Raw genomic sequence first — 15,962 nt, forward strand, 5'->3', positions numbered from 1 at the left:
GACGGCGGCCCAGGGGGTCCCCGCAGAAGCCGTCGGGGGTGGAGGTGGCGCGGCTTCCGTGTCACCCTGGGGACCGTGGAGATGGGGGGCCCCGAGGGGCAGTGGAGGGCTCGGAGATGGGAGGGCCCCCAAGCGCGGGGTGGCCACGTGGTGTCCGGGGAGCCCTGCGGGATCCCTGAGGGCTGTGGGCACGGGGGAGACCCTGTCGGTGCCACCGGGACTGGGGAGACCCCGCGGGCGCAGCGGGGCTCGTGCAGAATGGGCAGCCCCCACAGGCGCGTGGGCAAAGGGGGCACCCTGCGGGCCGTGGTCGGGCACGTGGAAATGGGAGGGACCCCTGGAGCGCGGTGGGCAGCCTAGGAATGTGGGGCGCCCTGGAGGGCGGAGGTTGGGGGGCCCCGTGGGCGTGGGGGGCACTGTGGAGACTGGACCCTGCGGGCGCAGTGCGAGGCTTGGAGAGGGGGGTTCGTGCTGCAGGCGCTGCGGGGTCCTGGGAATGTGGGGGGCGCACGGTGGGGGACACCATGAGCGGTGGGCGAGGCGCAGAAGGGCGCACGGCACCAGGATCCGGTGGGGTCCCGCTGGCCACCCCGGGGAGCACGGGCGTGGAGGGTGAGTGCAAGGTGGTGCGGTGCAGGTGGCCCCCGGTGGCACACGTGGAGATGGGAGAGGTCTGGCCAGCGCGACGGAGCGCAATGGGCAGCCTTCAAATGGAGCTTTTGAAGGGACAGTGGGGCCATGGGTAGGGTTCGGAGGAACGCTGGGGACGGGTGGGTGGAGATGGGGGTCCGCATGGGCGCGCGGGGGGTTAGGGTTAGGGTTAAGGAGGCAGGTGTGGGGATGAAGGTCCCTGCGGGGCACTTGGGGACCTCCGACCTGCCTGGGCACAGTCACCCCAGCGTCCTGCCTCTGACAAGGAGAGCCCTCTAGCGGCCGGCAGGTGGCGCCCGAGGAGAGCGAATGCCAATCATGCTCGGCGGAGGCGGGGCCTGCGCAGTGCAGGCCGCGGGTGGCGGGAAGGATTTCCAACCCGAATTAATGAAGCGCCGCGAACCCAGGAGTGGATCTAGCAAAATGCGCAAAACCGTACGAGACTGCAAACCCCTGAGAGAAGCCAGAAAGGAGCCGAATATATAAAGAGGAGGAAAAAACAAACAAACAAACAACCGTGGTGTTTAATATTCAACATGTAAAAAGATAGACAGCTGGAACATAATTGTGGCTTTAGGGTGGGCGTATCTCTGGGGAGGCCACCAGAGCAGTGCACTCTCCTGGCTTTGAGGGAGGAGACCCACCTGAGTTCCCCGTCCAGTCGTCCTTCCTGTGGCTGAGTTTCCTTGAGCCAGCCAGTCCTGAAGTCCACCTTCCTGAAAACCCACCCGGAGGGGCCCGGACTCCTGCCGTGGACTCTCCGTGCGTATTCACGGGGTACCGGGCAGTGCCTCCATCCGGGCACGCACATGTGCACTCGGTCATCAGGACACGCAGGACAGCTACCCTTCCATCCCCTCAACTATTGGTCATTGGTGCAGGGGTCATTCCGGGCCCTCTGTTGTGGCTGAAATGCACAAGACAGTCCTGCCGTCCAGTGGAAGGGGATTCTGTCCTTTCCAGCCCCCTGAAGGGAACGGGAGGTGGGGGACAGACAGGTGGGTCCCAGCCGCCAGGGAGGGGAGGCTGGAGATGAGGGCCAGCGCATCTGCATTTGCAAAGCTTCAGGAGGATTCCTGTTGTGGGGCACGGGGTGGGAACCTCAGTGACCGCAGGGCCACCGGCGGGCACTCAGGGAGGTGAGATCTGCCTGCAGGGTCAGGGCGCTGGCTCAGGGAGCCCGCCAGGGGGCGCACGGTCCCCAGGAACAGGTCCAGAGGGTGACCCGTCACCTGAGCTCTCAACAACCCGCCTGAGGATGGCCACCGGGACACAGCTGCCGCGGGCGCTGTGGGGCTCGGGGGCCGTCCCCAGCTCCAGAGGGTTGGAAAGGGTGGGCTGGGCACCGTCTGTCCACAGGGGACCACTCCCGAGTTAGACTGGGCTTCTCAGTCTCTGCCCTGGGGGGCCTCTGGGGTGGGCTGTGCTGTGCGCTGCAGGAGCTGGAGCGCCCTCTCTGGGCCCCACACACCAGGAGCCAGGAGCAGCCCCACCCAGGGTGTGAGAGCCCCCTGGACAGACTGTGTGGACGGGTGGGTGGATGGACGGGTGGACAGGTGGATGGATGGGTGGGCGGGTGGGTACCTGCATAGATGGATACCTGGATGGATGGGCAGGTGGACAGGTGACGGGTGGACAGGTGCATGCCTTGGAATCCTGACTGGGGCATCCCGGCCACTCCAAGTGCCCGACCCCCAAGTCCACGGATGCGGAGGAGGAGGAGGAGAGCCCGGTGGCTTGGACCTTTGTCCTCGTCCCCGGGAGAGAAGTCTTCCCATTTCTCCAGAGAAAATCCAAAATGGCGGAGGGTCTTGGCGGCCTCCAGGACACAGTGGGTGGCCCTCCTCGGTGTCCCCTGTCCTGATTCCTGCCCGAGAGGCGGTCCTGGTCCATCTTGGATGCACGTGACAGAGTGGCGGGGACCGAGTCTCTGCAGCAGTGGACACCCCTCTATCCTCTGGGGTGTCCGAGCCTCCGGCACGGGGACCCAGGGGACGAGAATCCAGAAAACACACACAGCGCGTCAGTAGGATTAAAAGGCTCAACACAGAGCCACGTGGACCCTGGAGCTCGGGCCGTGGGGCACACACACGTCACGGAGCACGGCTCAGGGGGCCGGAGTCGCAGACTCCAGAGCCTCAGTCACATCGGGGGACCTGGACGTGGCTCCTAGGCTGGGCCAAGGGGGGGGGTCGGCAGCCCCGAGCGCCCAGAGAAAAGCTGGGTCTGCCCTGTCCCTCTCTCCGCGGGGGCTGCAGGTCCGGTGTGCTCCAGGGGAGGGACGCAAGCTGCAGAGACTTGCTGATGTCACCGGGTCTCGAATTCTCCGCAGGACGCAGGACGTGAGGCGCCTGGGCTCGGCTCTGAGCTGGCGGTTTGAGGTTTTTCGTAGATTTTTTTTGTTTTCTTTGCCTCCGAGGCGCCCACAGTCCGCGCAGGGACCATTTTGCTGGCTCAGGGTTTCCACCCTCGACGTGTCTGGCTCAGTGTCACTTTCTAGGTGCTGCTCGGGGACAGCCAGGAAACACCGCGGTGGGCCCACGCTCTGGGACCCACGGGATCATCCCCGGGAGGAGCGGGGTCTGTCACAGGATGGAGATGGTGGCCTGTCAGGGATGTGGCTTTGGGGACCTTCGGTGTCCAAGGGGCTGATGTGTCCCTGGGGGACGGAGGCTGGACCCGGGTCCCCGGCTAGCCCCCTCCAGGGCTCCAGGGGGCTCCTCCTGCCTCTCCAGCTCCTGGGCTCCAGCTGGCCCTGGGCTGGTGGCCCCTCACTGCAGTCCCTGCCTCCGTCTCCACGGGGCTCCTCCTCTGGGTCTGTGTCCCCTCCTCTGTCTCTTGGGAGGACACGGCCATTGCACGAGGGCCCCCTGACCCAGGAGGAGCCCATCTCAGGACCCTCCACTAATGACCTCTGCAGAGACCCTGTGTCCACACCAGGTCCCCGCAGACCTGAATCGGGGAGGACGCTATTCACTGGCGCCTGGTCCCCAAACGTCATGCGGGGTGCAGCCGGGTGCCCGCGGGGGAGGGGTGTGGGTGGGTGTGGGGACGTCATCCCCAAGGATCCCAGTAGCTCCTCAGGGTCACCTGGTCCCTCTGCCGGCACCGCCACTGTGGCCGGGGTGACCACACACGAAACCCGCCCAGATGGCAGCGGGCGTGCAGCGGCTGGAGGGACCCGGTGCAGGGAGGGGACCCCGGGGTTGCAGACCAAGGTCACCTCCCCAATGTCCCCAAGGAGGTGTCGGCCTGCAGAGTCGGGGGGAGGGGACGCTGAGCTGGCTGAACGCTCGTCTCCAGCTGGGGACAGGCTGGGCAGCCCCTTGGCCAACCCAGAACACCCTTCAAGGGCCAGCTGTCCTCGGGCGTCCTCCGCACCTGCAGACCAACGGTCATCGCAGTGTCCACTACCGCTGTGGTGAGATTCCGTGAGCAGGAAACAGCAAGGCTGGATGGCACCGCGGCCTGGGGACCCCTGGTGGCTTCGCCTAAGGAGCCGGTGGTCTCTGCCCACCTCCAGGGTGGCCGTGGGGGGTGCGTGTCCGCGCTGGGCCTCCTGCAAAGGTCACTCGCGGGCTCAGAAGACGCTCTCCTGCCTCTTGAGGCCGGGCCGGCCGGTGCCCTGCAGCGCGTCGGCGGGGCCGGCGGACATGGAGCGCGCCGAGAGCGTCCTGGCGGAGAAGAGGCTGTCCCTGCGCGTGGTGTCCAGGCTGTCGCTGGGCAGGCGGCCGTAGCCCAGGTAGTGGCGCAGGCGCAGCTGGAACTCGCGGGAGGCGAAGTAGTAGACGAAGGGGTCCAGGCAGTTGTTGAGGCAGCTGAGGCAGAGGGTCAGCTTGTACACGTGGTAGTAGCTGCGGCCGAAGAAGAGCCGGCTGACCATGTGGACCAGCAGCACGAAGTTGTTGGGCGCGAAGCAGGTGACGAAGGCCAGCAGCACCACGGCGGCCAGGCACACGGCGCGCCGCCGCTGGCCCTGGTCCGGGCCGCCGTCGGCCGCGCGCAGCAGCTTGGTGATGGTGGCCGTGTAGCAGGCCACGGTGACCACGAAGGGGATGAGGAAGAGGAGCACGAAGATGGTGAAGAGGAACAGGGCCCACATGGCCACGCTGGGCAGCATGGTCCACTTGAGCACGTCGAAGCACGTGACGATGCCCAGCGCGTCCACCTCGTAGGTGAGGTCGGTGCGCGCCAGCGGGAAGAGCGCGGCCAGCAGCAGCGCCCAGGTGCCCGCGCAGGCGGCCAGCGCGTAGCGGCGGCGGCGCCAGCGCGCGGAGCTGAGCGGGTGGACGACGCCCAGGAAGCGCTCGACGCTGATGCAGGTCATGGTCAGGATGCTGCAGTACATGTTGGCGTAGAAGGCCACGGTGACCACGTTGCAGAGGACCTCGCCGAAGACCCAGTGGTGGCCGTTGCAGTGGTAGTAGATCTGGAAGGGCAGCACGCTGGCCAGCATCAGGTCCGTGACGCTCAGGTTGATCATGAAGATGACCGACGGCGACTTGGGCCCGATGTGGCGGCACAGCACCCACAGCGAGAAGAGGTTGCCCGGGATGCTGACCAGCACCACCAGCGAGTAGACCACGGGCAGCGCCACGGCGATGGCCGGGTTCCGCAGCATCTGCAGCGTCGCGTTGTCCGGGCCGCTCACGTTCATGTCCACCGGCCCCATCACCGCCGCCGCGGACGCGCGCTCATCCTCGCGGGCCTGCAAGGGGAGGGACGCAGAAAGGGTCAGGGCGCGCCCCACAGGGGCCCAGGGACAGGGGAGCCCCGTCCCCAGGGAGCCACCTCGGTGCCCTTCAGCCGGTGAATGGGTAAAGAAAATGTGGTACGTGTACGTCGTGGAATACTACTCAGCCAGGAAGAGGAATGAAATGATGGCGTTGGCTGGTAAAGGGATGGAGTTGGGAGACACCAAGCCCAGCCAGCTAAGCAAGTCCCCAAAAAGACCGAGGACAAACGTTGTCCCTGATACACGGATGCTAACTCACAGTAAGGGGGGGGCTAGGGGACAAATAGAGGTATGGTGGGCTAGGCAGAGGGGACTGAAGGGAGGGGAGGGGGAGGGGGTAGGAAGGACAGTAGAATGAATGGGACATGGGGACCCCGGGTGCATATATGACCACGGGACCCGGGTGATTCTACATCACGTCCAACCAGAAGGAGGAGAAGTGACAATCCATTTACGGAGGACGTGTCCCAGTGCGTTCTAATGTCACGGAGAACATGCGGGAAGGGGCCCTGCCTGCTCCTCAGGGACAAGGGACCTGGCGCCCCACCTGCCCCTTGGCACTCAGGCCTCTGAGCACCCGGAAGCTCCTTTGCTCCTTCTCTGTTTCTTTCTCCCTGGAAGTTGAGGGAGCGCGTCGTGAGGGACGCTGCACTGGCTTCCACCTTGGGTCGCCGGGGACGCTGGACATCGCCCGGCGACCTCGCTTCCAAGCCCGGGAGAGGTGATCTGGGTCACCCCCAGGGTGGGGAGGGATGTCCCAGAGGCCGGCCTGGCTCTCAGGCTGGTTCCTCATTTGCACAGGGCCAAATTGAGGTCCCCCCCGCCTAATCAGGGTCCCGGGAGACCGGCCGCATTTGCCTGGCTACACGGAGGTGGGGGCTGGTCCAGAGGGGTGGCTCGGCTGCCCCAGGGACGGCCCATCACCCAGGCACCTGGCTCCACCTGGGTCCCTGTGGCCTCTCCCCTCCCCCAGCCCGAGGCCCCACTTCCCGTGATGGATTTTAAGTCCCACAGAATCTCGGGGTCTGGGACGGTGGCTCCGAGGTACAGATGTCCTTAGCAAGCACAGCGCCCTGGGTCCCATCCCGAGCCTCAAAACTAAAACAAAACCCACTTTTTTTTTTTCCTTCTCTGGGGCTGAGAATTGAACTCGGGGCCCCTCGACCCCTGCGCCCCGTCCCCAGCCCTAATGGGCATCTTATTTAGGGACAGGGCCTCCCTGAGCCGCTTAGGGCCTCGCTGTGGCCTCCCGCCTCAGCCTCCCCAGCCGCTGGGATGACAGGCGCCCGGCCTAGATTTTTTTTTTTTAATTATTTTGAGATGGGATCTTGCTAAGGTGGCGAGGCTGGCCTCCACCGTGTGGTCCTCCTGCCTCAGCCTCCGGAGTAGCTGGGATCTCAGGCGCGTGCCACCGTGTCTGTCCCCAACCTCCTGGTTTGGGGGCATGTGGAGGCTGGAGGAAACGGTGCACGGAGGCTCCAAGATGCGCACCACCCAGTGTGGGTCTCTGGGGCGTTTTAGAAACCCAACAGCGTCCCCGTCAGGGTCCCCCCAAGCGAAGGGCAAGTGGACACCGTCCGAGCGGCCCCAGAAGAAGGCTCGGGACTTACCGTCCGCGACGCTGCTGCTGAAATGGCGGAGCAGGCGGGGGGACCCGGCTCGGCTTCCACGGGGCCCTCTGCCACCCAGCTTGCGCCTGGTTCCCTTTCTTGACTTTGCAAATGAGTTCCTGTCACCTTTTCCAAACACGCTCACCTCTTGGGGGCGGGGGGACGGGTTATGCAACCCGAATGCGGGGCGTCAGAGCCGGGGAAACCCAACACAGGTCTGTCTGGGGGGGGGTCTCTGTTTAACCCTGCGGGGAGATTCCATCGCGGGCGCTGAGCCCCCGTGGCCAGTCGGGGTCAGTGTCCACGAGGCCCAGGGACGGCGAGTGGACCCTCCCGGGAGGGTGTTTCTGGGATGACTGAAGTCGAAAATCCGGTGGGGGGGGGTGGGCCTCGTCCAATCAGTCGAAGGGCCGAGGAACGAAGCCTGAGGTTTCCCCCTAGACAAAGGAGCCCCGCGTGAAGGCTGCGTCTATCCATCGGCCACTCGTCTAGAAACCTCCCCGTGGGTCATCTAGGTCCACACCTGTCAATCATCTATACAGACACGTGTCCATCACCTGTCGCCACAGGTCTCTGTCCACCGCGGGATCAGGTCCTTCCAAGGATCTAAGGCCAAACATTGGCGTCCCCTGGAGAAGACCTCCGCGACCAGCACCTCTGCAGCCTCAGCTCCTGCTGAGTTTCCTGCCTGTCCAGCTGAGTGACCGGTCCCCCCCCCCGTGGGTTGCTGACCATGATATCCGACTTGGACTCAACTGTCCACCCTTTCTTTTCTTTGCTGATCTGCAAGGGCCACCTCCTTGGGGCCGGACAATCCGCACCCCGGCCGCAGGGACCCGCCCGGGGGTGCCAGGGCCGGGAGCCGAACAGGGACACTCCCTGTGCCCATCCGGCCGAGGGGGCTCCCAAAGCCCCTGTGGGGGTCATTGCAGGGGTCCCAAGGCACATGCCTCCCCTCTGCCTGGGGGGGTGGGGGGTGGAGGAAAAGGCCTTCGCCCTATTAAGCAGGAAAACGAAACCAAACAGACCAGCCACCGGGGCGCACGTGGCTCTCCGTTTGCAGATGGAGCCTGGTAAAATGCACGCAGGGGCCGGGGTCTCCGCGTCCAGGGCAGACCCTGCACGGGCTCCCGGTCAGCCCCCGGGGCGCCCTCTGCTCCCAGGGCCAGCCCCAGGGACCCTCAGGGCCGCCGAGAGCGGGCGTTGGCCCTTTGGCCCTGGGTGCACCCTGCGAGCGAATCTATCAGCAGGAAACACCTGCGCCCGAAGGAGGAGTGGGTGCCGGACAGAGCGTCCAACCCGCGGCCCTCCGGGTGCTTCCCGTTCTAAGCTCCCCGGGCCACCTCCCCGCACACCTTGGGGAAAGAGACCCGCACCCGTGTCATGCCAGGGGCTCAGGAGGCTGGGGCAGGAGGTTTGCAAGTTGGAGGCCAGCCTCCGCAACGGGGTGGGGCGCTAAGCCACTCGGGGAGACCCAGTCTGCAACTAAGATACCAAAAAGGGGCAGGGGATGGGGCTCGGCGGTACAGCGACCCGTGGGTCGCGTCCCCAGGTTGGGCGCTGGAAAAATACGGGCGAGGGAGCCGCGCGCGCAGGGCGAGGGGCCCGGGGCTGCTCTCTCCATTTGTGCGCGCAGAGCTGGGGACGCCGGAGAACCCCCCCGCCCCGCCGCTGGACGCCTCGGCCTCGTGCACATTTAAATACCACGCGCCCTTGAACCCAGGCCAGAGCCGCGGGGCGCGCAGGTGATGCAAGAAAGGAGCCAGAGCGCACGGCATCTGCCGCCCCAGCGCGCCCCGCCTCCACCGCCGTCGGCGGCTCTGGGTGCACCTGGCACCTGGTGGGCGGCCCCCTGCGCCCCCCTGCACCCCTGAGCACCCGGGTCCGCCGTGCTGGCTCTGCACTGCGCGGTCCCCGGTGGCCGGCCCAGGAAGGCAGCCCTCAGGGCCTGGGTAGGGGCGCGCGCGCGCTGCTCGGCGGGTGGCACGGGCCATTAATCAGGAAATCAGCTCTAACGGCCTCCGCTTCCCTGAAACGGAGGCGCCTGCGGTTTGCAGCGGCGGAGGCCCGACCGAGGGGAGGCAGCTCTGTGAAACGACAGTAACGGTTGGCCGCGTCGCCACGGCAGCTGGAGGCGCCCCCAGGAGCGCGCAGGGCGCAGCTGGTGCAGCCCCGGCCCCTGCCCCCACCACGGGGCTCGCTCGGGGCCACTTTGCAAGATCTTGCAAGAGGAGGCCCAGGGTTCGTGGCCTGGCGAGCGCCGGGGGGGGGGGGCCCTGTTCTTATTTATTTAAGGAACAGCTTTATTGGGGCGCAATCCACCCACCCTACAAGATTTTCAGGCCAACCCTGAACCGCGCCACCGTTAACCCCCTTCTTCCTTTGTCCCCTCAGCCCCCTGACAGCCAGGGACCCGGCTTCTGTCACCCCCCGAATCCTGCTTTCCAATGGAACCCGTGTGGAATGCCTCTGTTTTCATGGCTGAGTACTATTCCACTCCACAGACGAAGGGCCGTCTTTCCGTCCCTCCGCCAGTGGGTGGCCCCGGCCTCTTGGCCGTCCAGAGTTGGGCTTCTCCTACAGTCACTCCCCTCGGCGGGTGCCAGGCTCCCAGAGGACAAGGTCGCTCCCACCCTGGACGGCAGAGGCTGGACCAGCGTCCCTAACTGATAGACCACAGGGCAGGTGGCCTGGGTGACAGGAGCCTGTGTTCTGCCCTGTGACGTCATGGATGTCACGTGCTCATGCATCCCGCCCACTCACTGTGTCTGTCGGAACTGGATCATGTGTGACGCCGTCCGTGAGGCACGGGATGGCCCAGATCTCCGTCCCCGACGCCAGTCCTGCCCGTCACGCACGTCCCTGTGAGGCTGGACCCTGTGGCATTTTATGGGCGATGAGTGTGCTCTGCGTCTTACGCACACGTCACCCGCAAACTGCACCTGAACTCTGAAGTGTGCGTGTCATAGACGTGATTTACCTGCCTGGCTGGCAGGTGACTGTGTGTGACAGAGCCATACCCGACGTCACTACTATTGTGTCATAGATTATTGTTATTATTATAGATCATGGGAGGATGTGATTGTTCTCACGTTACTGCATGCATACCTGTGGGGATTATTACATGCATACCCATGGAATTAGTACATGCATACCCGTGGGGATCATTGCATGCATACCCATAGGGATTATTGCATGCACACCCATGGGAATTACTACGTGCATACCCATGGGAATTATTGCATGCATACCTGTGGGAATTACTACCTGCATACCTATGGGGATTATTACATGCATACCCATGGGGATTATTGCATGCATACCCATGGGGATTATTACATGCATACCCATGGGGATTATTGCATGCATACCCATGGGGATCATTACATGTACAACTATGGGGATTATACATGCACACCTATGGGAATCATCGCATGCATACCCATGGGGATCATCACATGTATACCCATGGGGAGCATCACATGCATACCTATGGAGATCATCATATGCATACCCATGGGGATCATCACATGCATACACATGGAGATCATTACATGCACACCCATGGAGATCATCACATGCATACACATGGAGATCATTACATGCACACCCATGGAGATTATCACATGCACACCCATGGAGATTATCACATGCATACCCATGGGGATCCTTACATGCATACCCGTGGGGATCCTTACATGCATACCCATGGAGATCATCACTTGCATACCCATGGGGATCATCACATGCATACACATGGAGATCATCACATGCACATGCACACCCATGGAGATTATCACATGCATACTCATGGGGATCCTTACATGCATACCCGTGGGGATCATCACATGCACACCCATGGAGATTATCACATGCATACCCATGGGGATCCTTACATGCATACCCGTGGGGATCCTTACATGCATACCCGTGGGGATCCTTACATGCATACCCGTGGGGATCATCACATGCATACCCGTGGGGATCCTTACATGCATACCTGTGGGGATCATCACATGCATACTCGTGGGGATCATCACATGCATACCCGTGGGGATCCTTACATGCATACCCGTGGGGATCATCACATGCATACACATGGAGATCATTACATGCACATGCACACCCATGGAGATTATCACATGCATACTCATGGGGATCCTTACATGCATACCTGTGGGGATCATCACATGCATACTCGTGGGGATCATCACATGCATACCCGTGGGGATCCTTACATGCATACCCGTGGGGATCATCACATGCATACACATGGAGATCATTACATGCACATGCACACCCATGGAGATTATCACATGCATACTCATGGGGATCCTTACATGCATACCTGTGGGGATCATCACATGCATACCTGTGGGGATCATCACATGCATACCTGTGGGGATCATCACATGCATACCCGTGGGGATCATCACTTGCATACCCATGGAGATCCTTACTTGCACACTAGTGGAGTCCTGGTTTCTCGCCTCTCACTCTGAATTGTGCAGCGGTCACTGACCCTGGCAGAAAGGCAGGAGGTGATGGACTTGCTGCAGCGGTCCCCAGAGGCCACTTCGCGCCCACGGAGGTGGCTGAGATCAGAGGACACACGGGGACCCGGGGAAGGGAACCCTCGTGTGCTGGCGGGAAGGCGAACGTGCATCCACTGTGCACATGGCTGGCCGTTCCCCCAACCCTGACAGGTCACCCCGTAACGTCCAAGTTCACAGTGACAGACGGGCCATCCAGCATCCCTCCCGCCATCCTCCCCCCCCAGAACCGATGGTGGACGTCAGCGCAGAGCTGTGCCTGATGTCCACAGCGGCGGAGTCCACAGGGGTGCCCAGGCCCACAGGTGTGTCTGTCACACGGTGGAATATCACTCAGCCAGGAAGAGGAGCCCAGGAAGAGGAACGGAGCTGTCCCCTGCTAGCACTTGGATGGGCCTCAAGGATGCGCGGCTCAGCGAGAGACGCCGGACACCCAGGGACACACATGATTTACCTGGAGCAGGCCAGCGCACGGGGACAGGAAGGTCATTCATGGTTCTTGGGACCTGGGGCAGAGACCCTGTCTAATGGGGACTGGGGTCTCCTTTGGGATTCCCCCAAATCCCAGAGACGGGGCCACCTCTGGACCCAGGGGCCAGCGCACTTTCAGCTCCCTCGACGCCGACTGTTTTGAATCACGGAAACCAGAAGGGACCTCCCCTCGTCCCCAAAACAGAAAACCGAAAGCAAAACACAGGTGTCCCCAGGTCCCCGTGCCCAAGGCGCTGGTGACCCGGCCCCTCGGGACGGGGACGGGATCCTTCCTGTCCCCTGGGCCTCCCGCCCACAGCCACCGGGGTCCCCTGACTTACGAGGGCCGCAGAACAGTGGGATCCGGGGGGCGCTGGCCTCGGGGGCTTCGAACAGAGGGTCCTCAGGGACCCTCCTGCCTGGCCCAGCGGAGGCAGCCGGTTTGCATGAGCTCGGTGGCCAGCGCCTGTCCCCTGACGGGACCCTGCGGTGGCCCCCGGATCCCCGGGGCTGACGGCCGGCCACCTGTGGCCCTGGGTTTGGCTGAAGGGCAGGGACCTTGCGAAACCCGGGAGGGTTCCTCTTTCTCAGGGCCCCGGGGTGGAGCCGCTCCCGAGGGGACTTTTACAGTTTTTTTTTAATTAAAAAAATGCATTTTGAACCCGTTTGAAATAGAAGAGTGTCCCCTCCGTTGCAGCGGGGATGGAGGTGCAGTGAGGTCCCCAAGGTGGCCCTGACCCAGCAGGACTGGGGTCCCTGTAAGAAAAGGAGATGAGGACACAGACGCACACAGAGAGATGACCCTGTCAGACCTCCATCCTCCAGGGCAGGGGCGATAGACCTCTGCTGATCTAACCCCCCCAGGCTGGGAGGCTCTATAACTCGCCTCCTGTCCACCTTACCAAGAAGCAGGGCGCGGGGTACCGGGCGCGGGAGGCCGGCCACGGGGTTTTAAAGAGTTGCGTTTGCTGGAAAGCATCCCAGACGCTGCAGGAATATCTGCCAGATAAAGTTTCCAGGGGACCAGGTGTCGGGGGACCCCCCTCAAAACGCAACCCAGCCCCGTGTCCATCAGGGGACAAGCGGGTGCAGAAAAAGTCGGGCGAGTCCGCGGACGGGAGAGCGGTCAGCCTTGGAGTCAGACCCCGACGTGTGGGCCGACCTCGGGGACCCGGGCATTAGCCTAGGGACAGGCCACAGGGAGAGGCCAACAGCCCCTGTCCCTCACGCTGCCTCTGCCAAGGCCGGTCCCCGACAGGCGGAGAGGACAGTGGCTGGACCTGGGGGTCTGCAGCCACATGCTCAGAGGAGTGTCCAGGGCTGCAAAGTGCCAGGCGCCCCCAAAGCGGCCAGCAGCAGACGTCCACGTGACAGGGTGCGTCCAGCTGGCTCCGAGGTGTCCAGCTGGTGCGGACCACCCAGCGGCGCTGGTCACAAGGTATCCGGCTCCTGCAGACCGGGGGTGCTGGTTACTAGGTACCCAGTCCTTGCAAACGACCCAGGTGCTGGTTACTAGGTACCCAGTCCTTGCAAATGCCCCAGGTGCTGGTTACTAGGTACCCAGTCCTTGCAAATGCCCCAGGTGCTGGTTACTAGGTACCCAGTCCTTGCAAACGGCCCAGGTGCTGGTTACTAGGTACCCAGTCCTTGCAAACGGCCCAGGTGCTGGTTACTAGGTACCCAGTCCTTGCAAACGGCCCAGGTGCTGATTACTAGGTACCCAGTCCTTGCAAACGGCCCATGTGCTGATTACTAGGTACCCAGTCCTTGCAAACGGCCCAGGTGCTGGTTACTAGGTACCCAGTCCTTGCAAACGGCCCAGGTGCTGGTTACTAGGTACCCAGTCCTTGCAAACTCTGGGGGTGCTGGTCACAGGTATCCAGCTCCTGCAGGCCACCCCGGGTCGGGGGACCACAGGGGACATTCTCAAGGTCAAAAGCATCCGTCTGAAGGGTCAGGTGTGGGAATTGGCCAGATTCAAGACCCGCGATGCCCGCGGCCTGCGACACCATGATGCACGGGCCTGGGACATGCCCGGGGCCTGGACGCCGTAATGGACATGCGCCTAAGAGCGTCCAGCCGTCCACATGAGCCCACCAAGCCGCCCCCCGCCTTGGGTCTCCGGCAGAGGCTCCAGACTCGGGCAGGAGATGACACTTCAAGGTGACACCGCGGCTTGGTTTGGGGGACGCTGCCGGTGCGCGGGAGGCCGCAGGCCACCGGACCGCGATTTCATTTCCTTCGCGTATATGCCCTGGAGCGGTGGAATATTAGCCAGCCACCAACAAGAAGAATACTACTCAGCCAGGAACAAGGACAGGTGCTGAATAAATGCGACTGGAGGGTGTTCTACTGAGCGAAACAAGACAGACCCCGAGGGACAGGCGCTGGGTGTTCTCTTTCCCGGATGGAAGCTCAAATTAAGGCCACCGGCCAGCGGGACAGTGACTGCTAGGGGCTGGGACAGACACAGGAAGGTCATTTTTTGATCAGTGCCTGCTGTATGCACAGAACTATGACACCTGTATACAATTTTAAAAACCCCTAACCCTCAGCGTGTCCTCTCAGCAGTGGCCACACACACACTGGCCCGGTTTGCAGGGACCAGGGGCTTCCTGGGAGGAGGGATTTCAGTGTCCCCTGCTGTGGGGACAATGTGGGTCACCCCTTTCGGGGGCCAGACCTCAGGGCGCCCAGGGAGCACAGCAGGCCTCCTGGTCCGCGGGGAGGCCACCTCTCGGCCACCACAGGGTGGTTTCCCAGGACGCTCCGCAGCCTGGGGCCGCCTGGGTCTCACTTCCGCCCCCGGGGCCTGGGGAATTTGGGCCTGACCTTTACACCGAGCCCCGGGGTCTGCTGTCCCAGGAGCCGAGGGGGACGTCTGGGTCTCACGGGAGAGTCCCAGGCCCCACCCTGGGCTGGCAGGATAAATGTGGTTTCTTCCCTTTTTCTCTCTCTCTCTCTGAAAGTCTCACGGTTTTTGCACAATTTCAGCCACTTTCTGCAGAGAGTTTAGATGTTTTTCGATTTTTCTCTCCTGGACGCAGGCAGGATTCCCTCCCGTCCGTCAAAGGAACCGCTTCGCGGCTTCCCCTGGGCCCCTCGGAGCGGCCGGCATCACGGCTCCGGGACCCTGGGGGGCTGTTTTAAGAATAAAACGAGTCGCGGGATGGACAGAGACAGTCCCTGGGGTCCCCGGGGCGGTTCCTGATTGACGGCTGGAGGGCAGCCTATAGGGGGTGGAAACACTGCCAAAGGCACGTCCCCCGTACGGGCAGCGGAGGGTGGGCGCGGGGGAGACTTTTTTTCCGCGCTCCTCACAACGCCATGCAATTTAGCGCTCGTCCCTTGTTTCTGGCACTTTCCGTGGAGTGATTTTGGTCCACCGTGAATCGTGGGTAGGGACCCCGTGTGGGTGTCCATCACTGGGACCGGGAGCCGGTTCCTCTTTTGGTCCCCCTCTGGGTCCCTGGCTACTTCCCCTGGGGGCGCCCCGACGGAGGGTTTCAGGTCTGCTGTCCTGCGCGAACGGCGGGTCCCTGGGAGGGACGGTCCCTGCCCCAGCTGGACCACAAGGACGCGGTCACCGTGAGCCGGGAACCCCGCTGCGGGGTCATCTGCCACGCGCTGCGAGTGCTGCTGATGTTTTAAGTGACAGTTGTGAGCTGTCACTGTCCAGAGGGACGGGGACACTCTGGCCTCTGTGGGGTCTTGTCCCCGTGACCCCTAGAACTGGGCCACCGAGCAACCCGCATCTCACCAATGTCACTTAGACCCCCGTCCAGCGTCGGCCGCCACCGCTCAGCCCGTCCAGCCCAGGGGCAGCGTGAACTGGGCTCCTCCGTGTGGACAGGTGCCCGACGGTTCCGCCTCCTGTCCCTGCGCGGCCGACCCCCTGAGATGGCTGGGGTTGGGAGGGACCCAGGGTCAGAGGTGACCAGA

The 15,962-nt window shown here is 63.1% G+C and overlaps 1 protein-coding gene across 1 annotated transcript; it reads right to left on the bottom strand.

Moving 5' to 3' along the window:
- Positions 1 to 4,231: 4,231 nt before the first annotated feature.
- On the bottom strand, positions 4,232 to 5,272 carry P2ry8 (P2Y receptor family member 8). Its single transcript, XM_077108426.1, has one exon. It carries the CDS (start codon positions 5,270 to 5,272, stop codon positions 4,232 to 4,234), a length of 1,041 nt encoding a protein of 346 aa, XP_076964541.1.
- Between the last annotated feature and the right edge of the window lie 10,690 nt (positions 5,273 to 15,962).

The sequence above is a fragment of the Callospermophilus lateralis genome, unplaced genomic scaffold, assembly GCF_048772815.1.
Source record: "Callospermophilus lateralis isolate mCalLat2 unplaced genomic scaffold, mCalLat2.hap1 Scaffold_6843, whole genome shotgun sequence".
Classification (NCBI taxonomy): Eukaryota; Metazoa; Chordata; class Mammalia; order Rodentia; family Sciuridae; genus Callospermophilus; species Callospermophilus lateralis.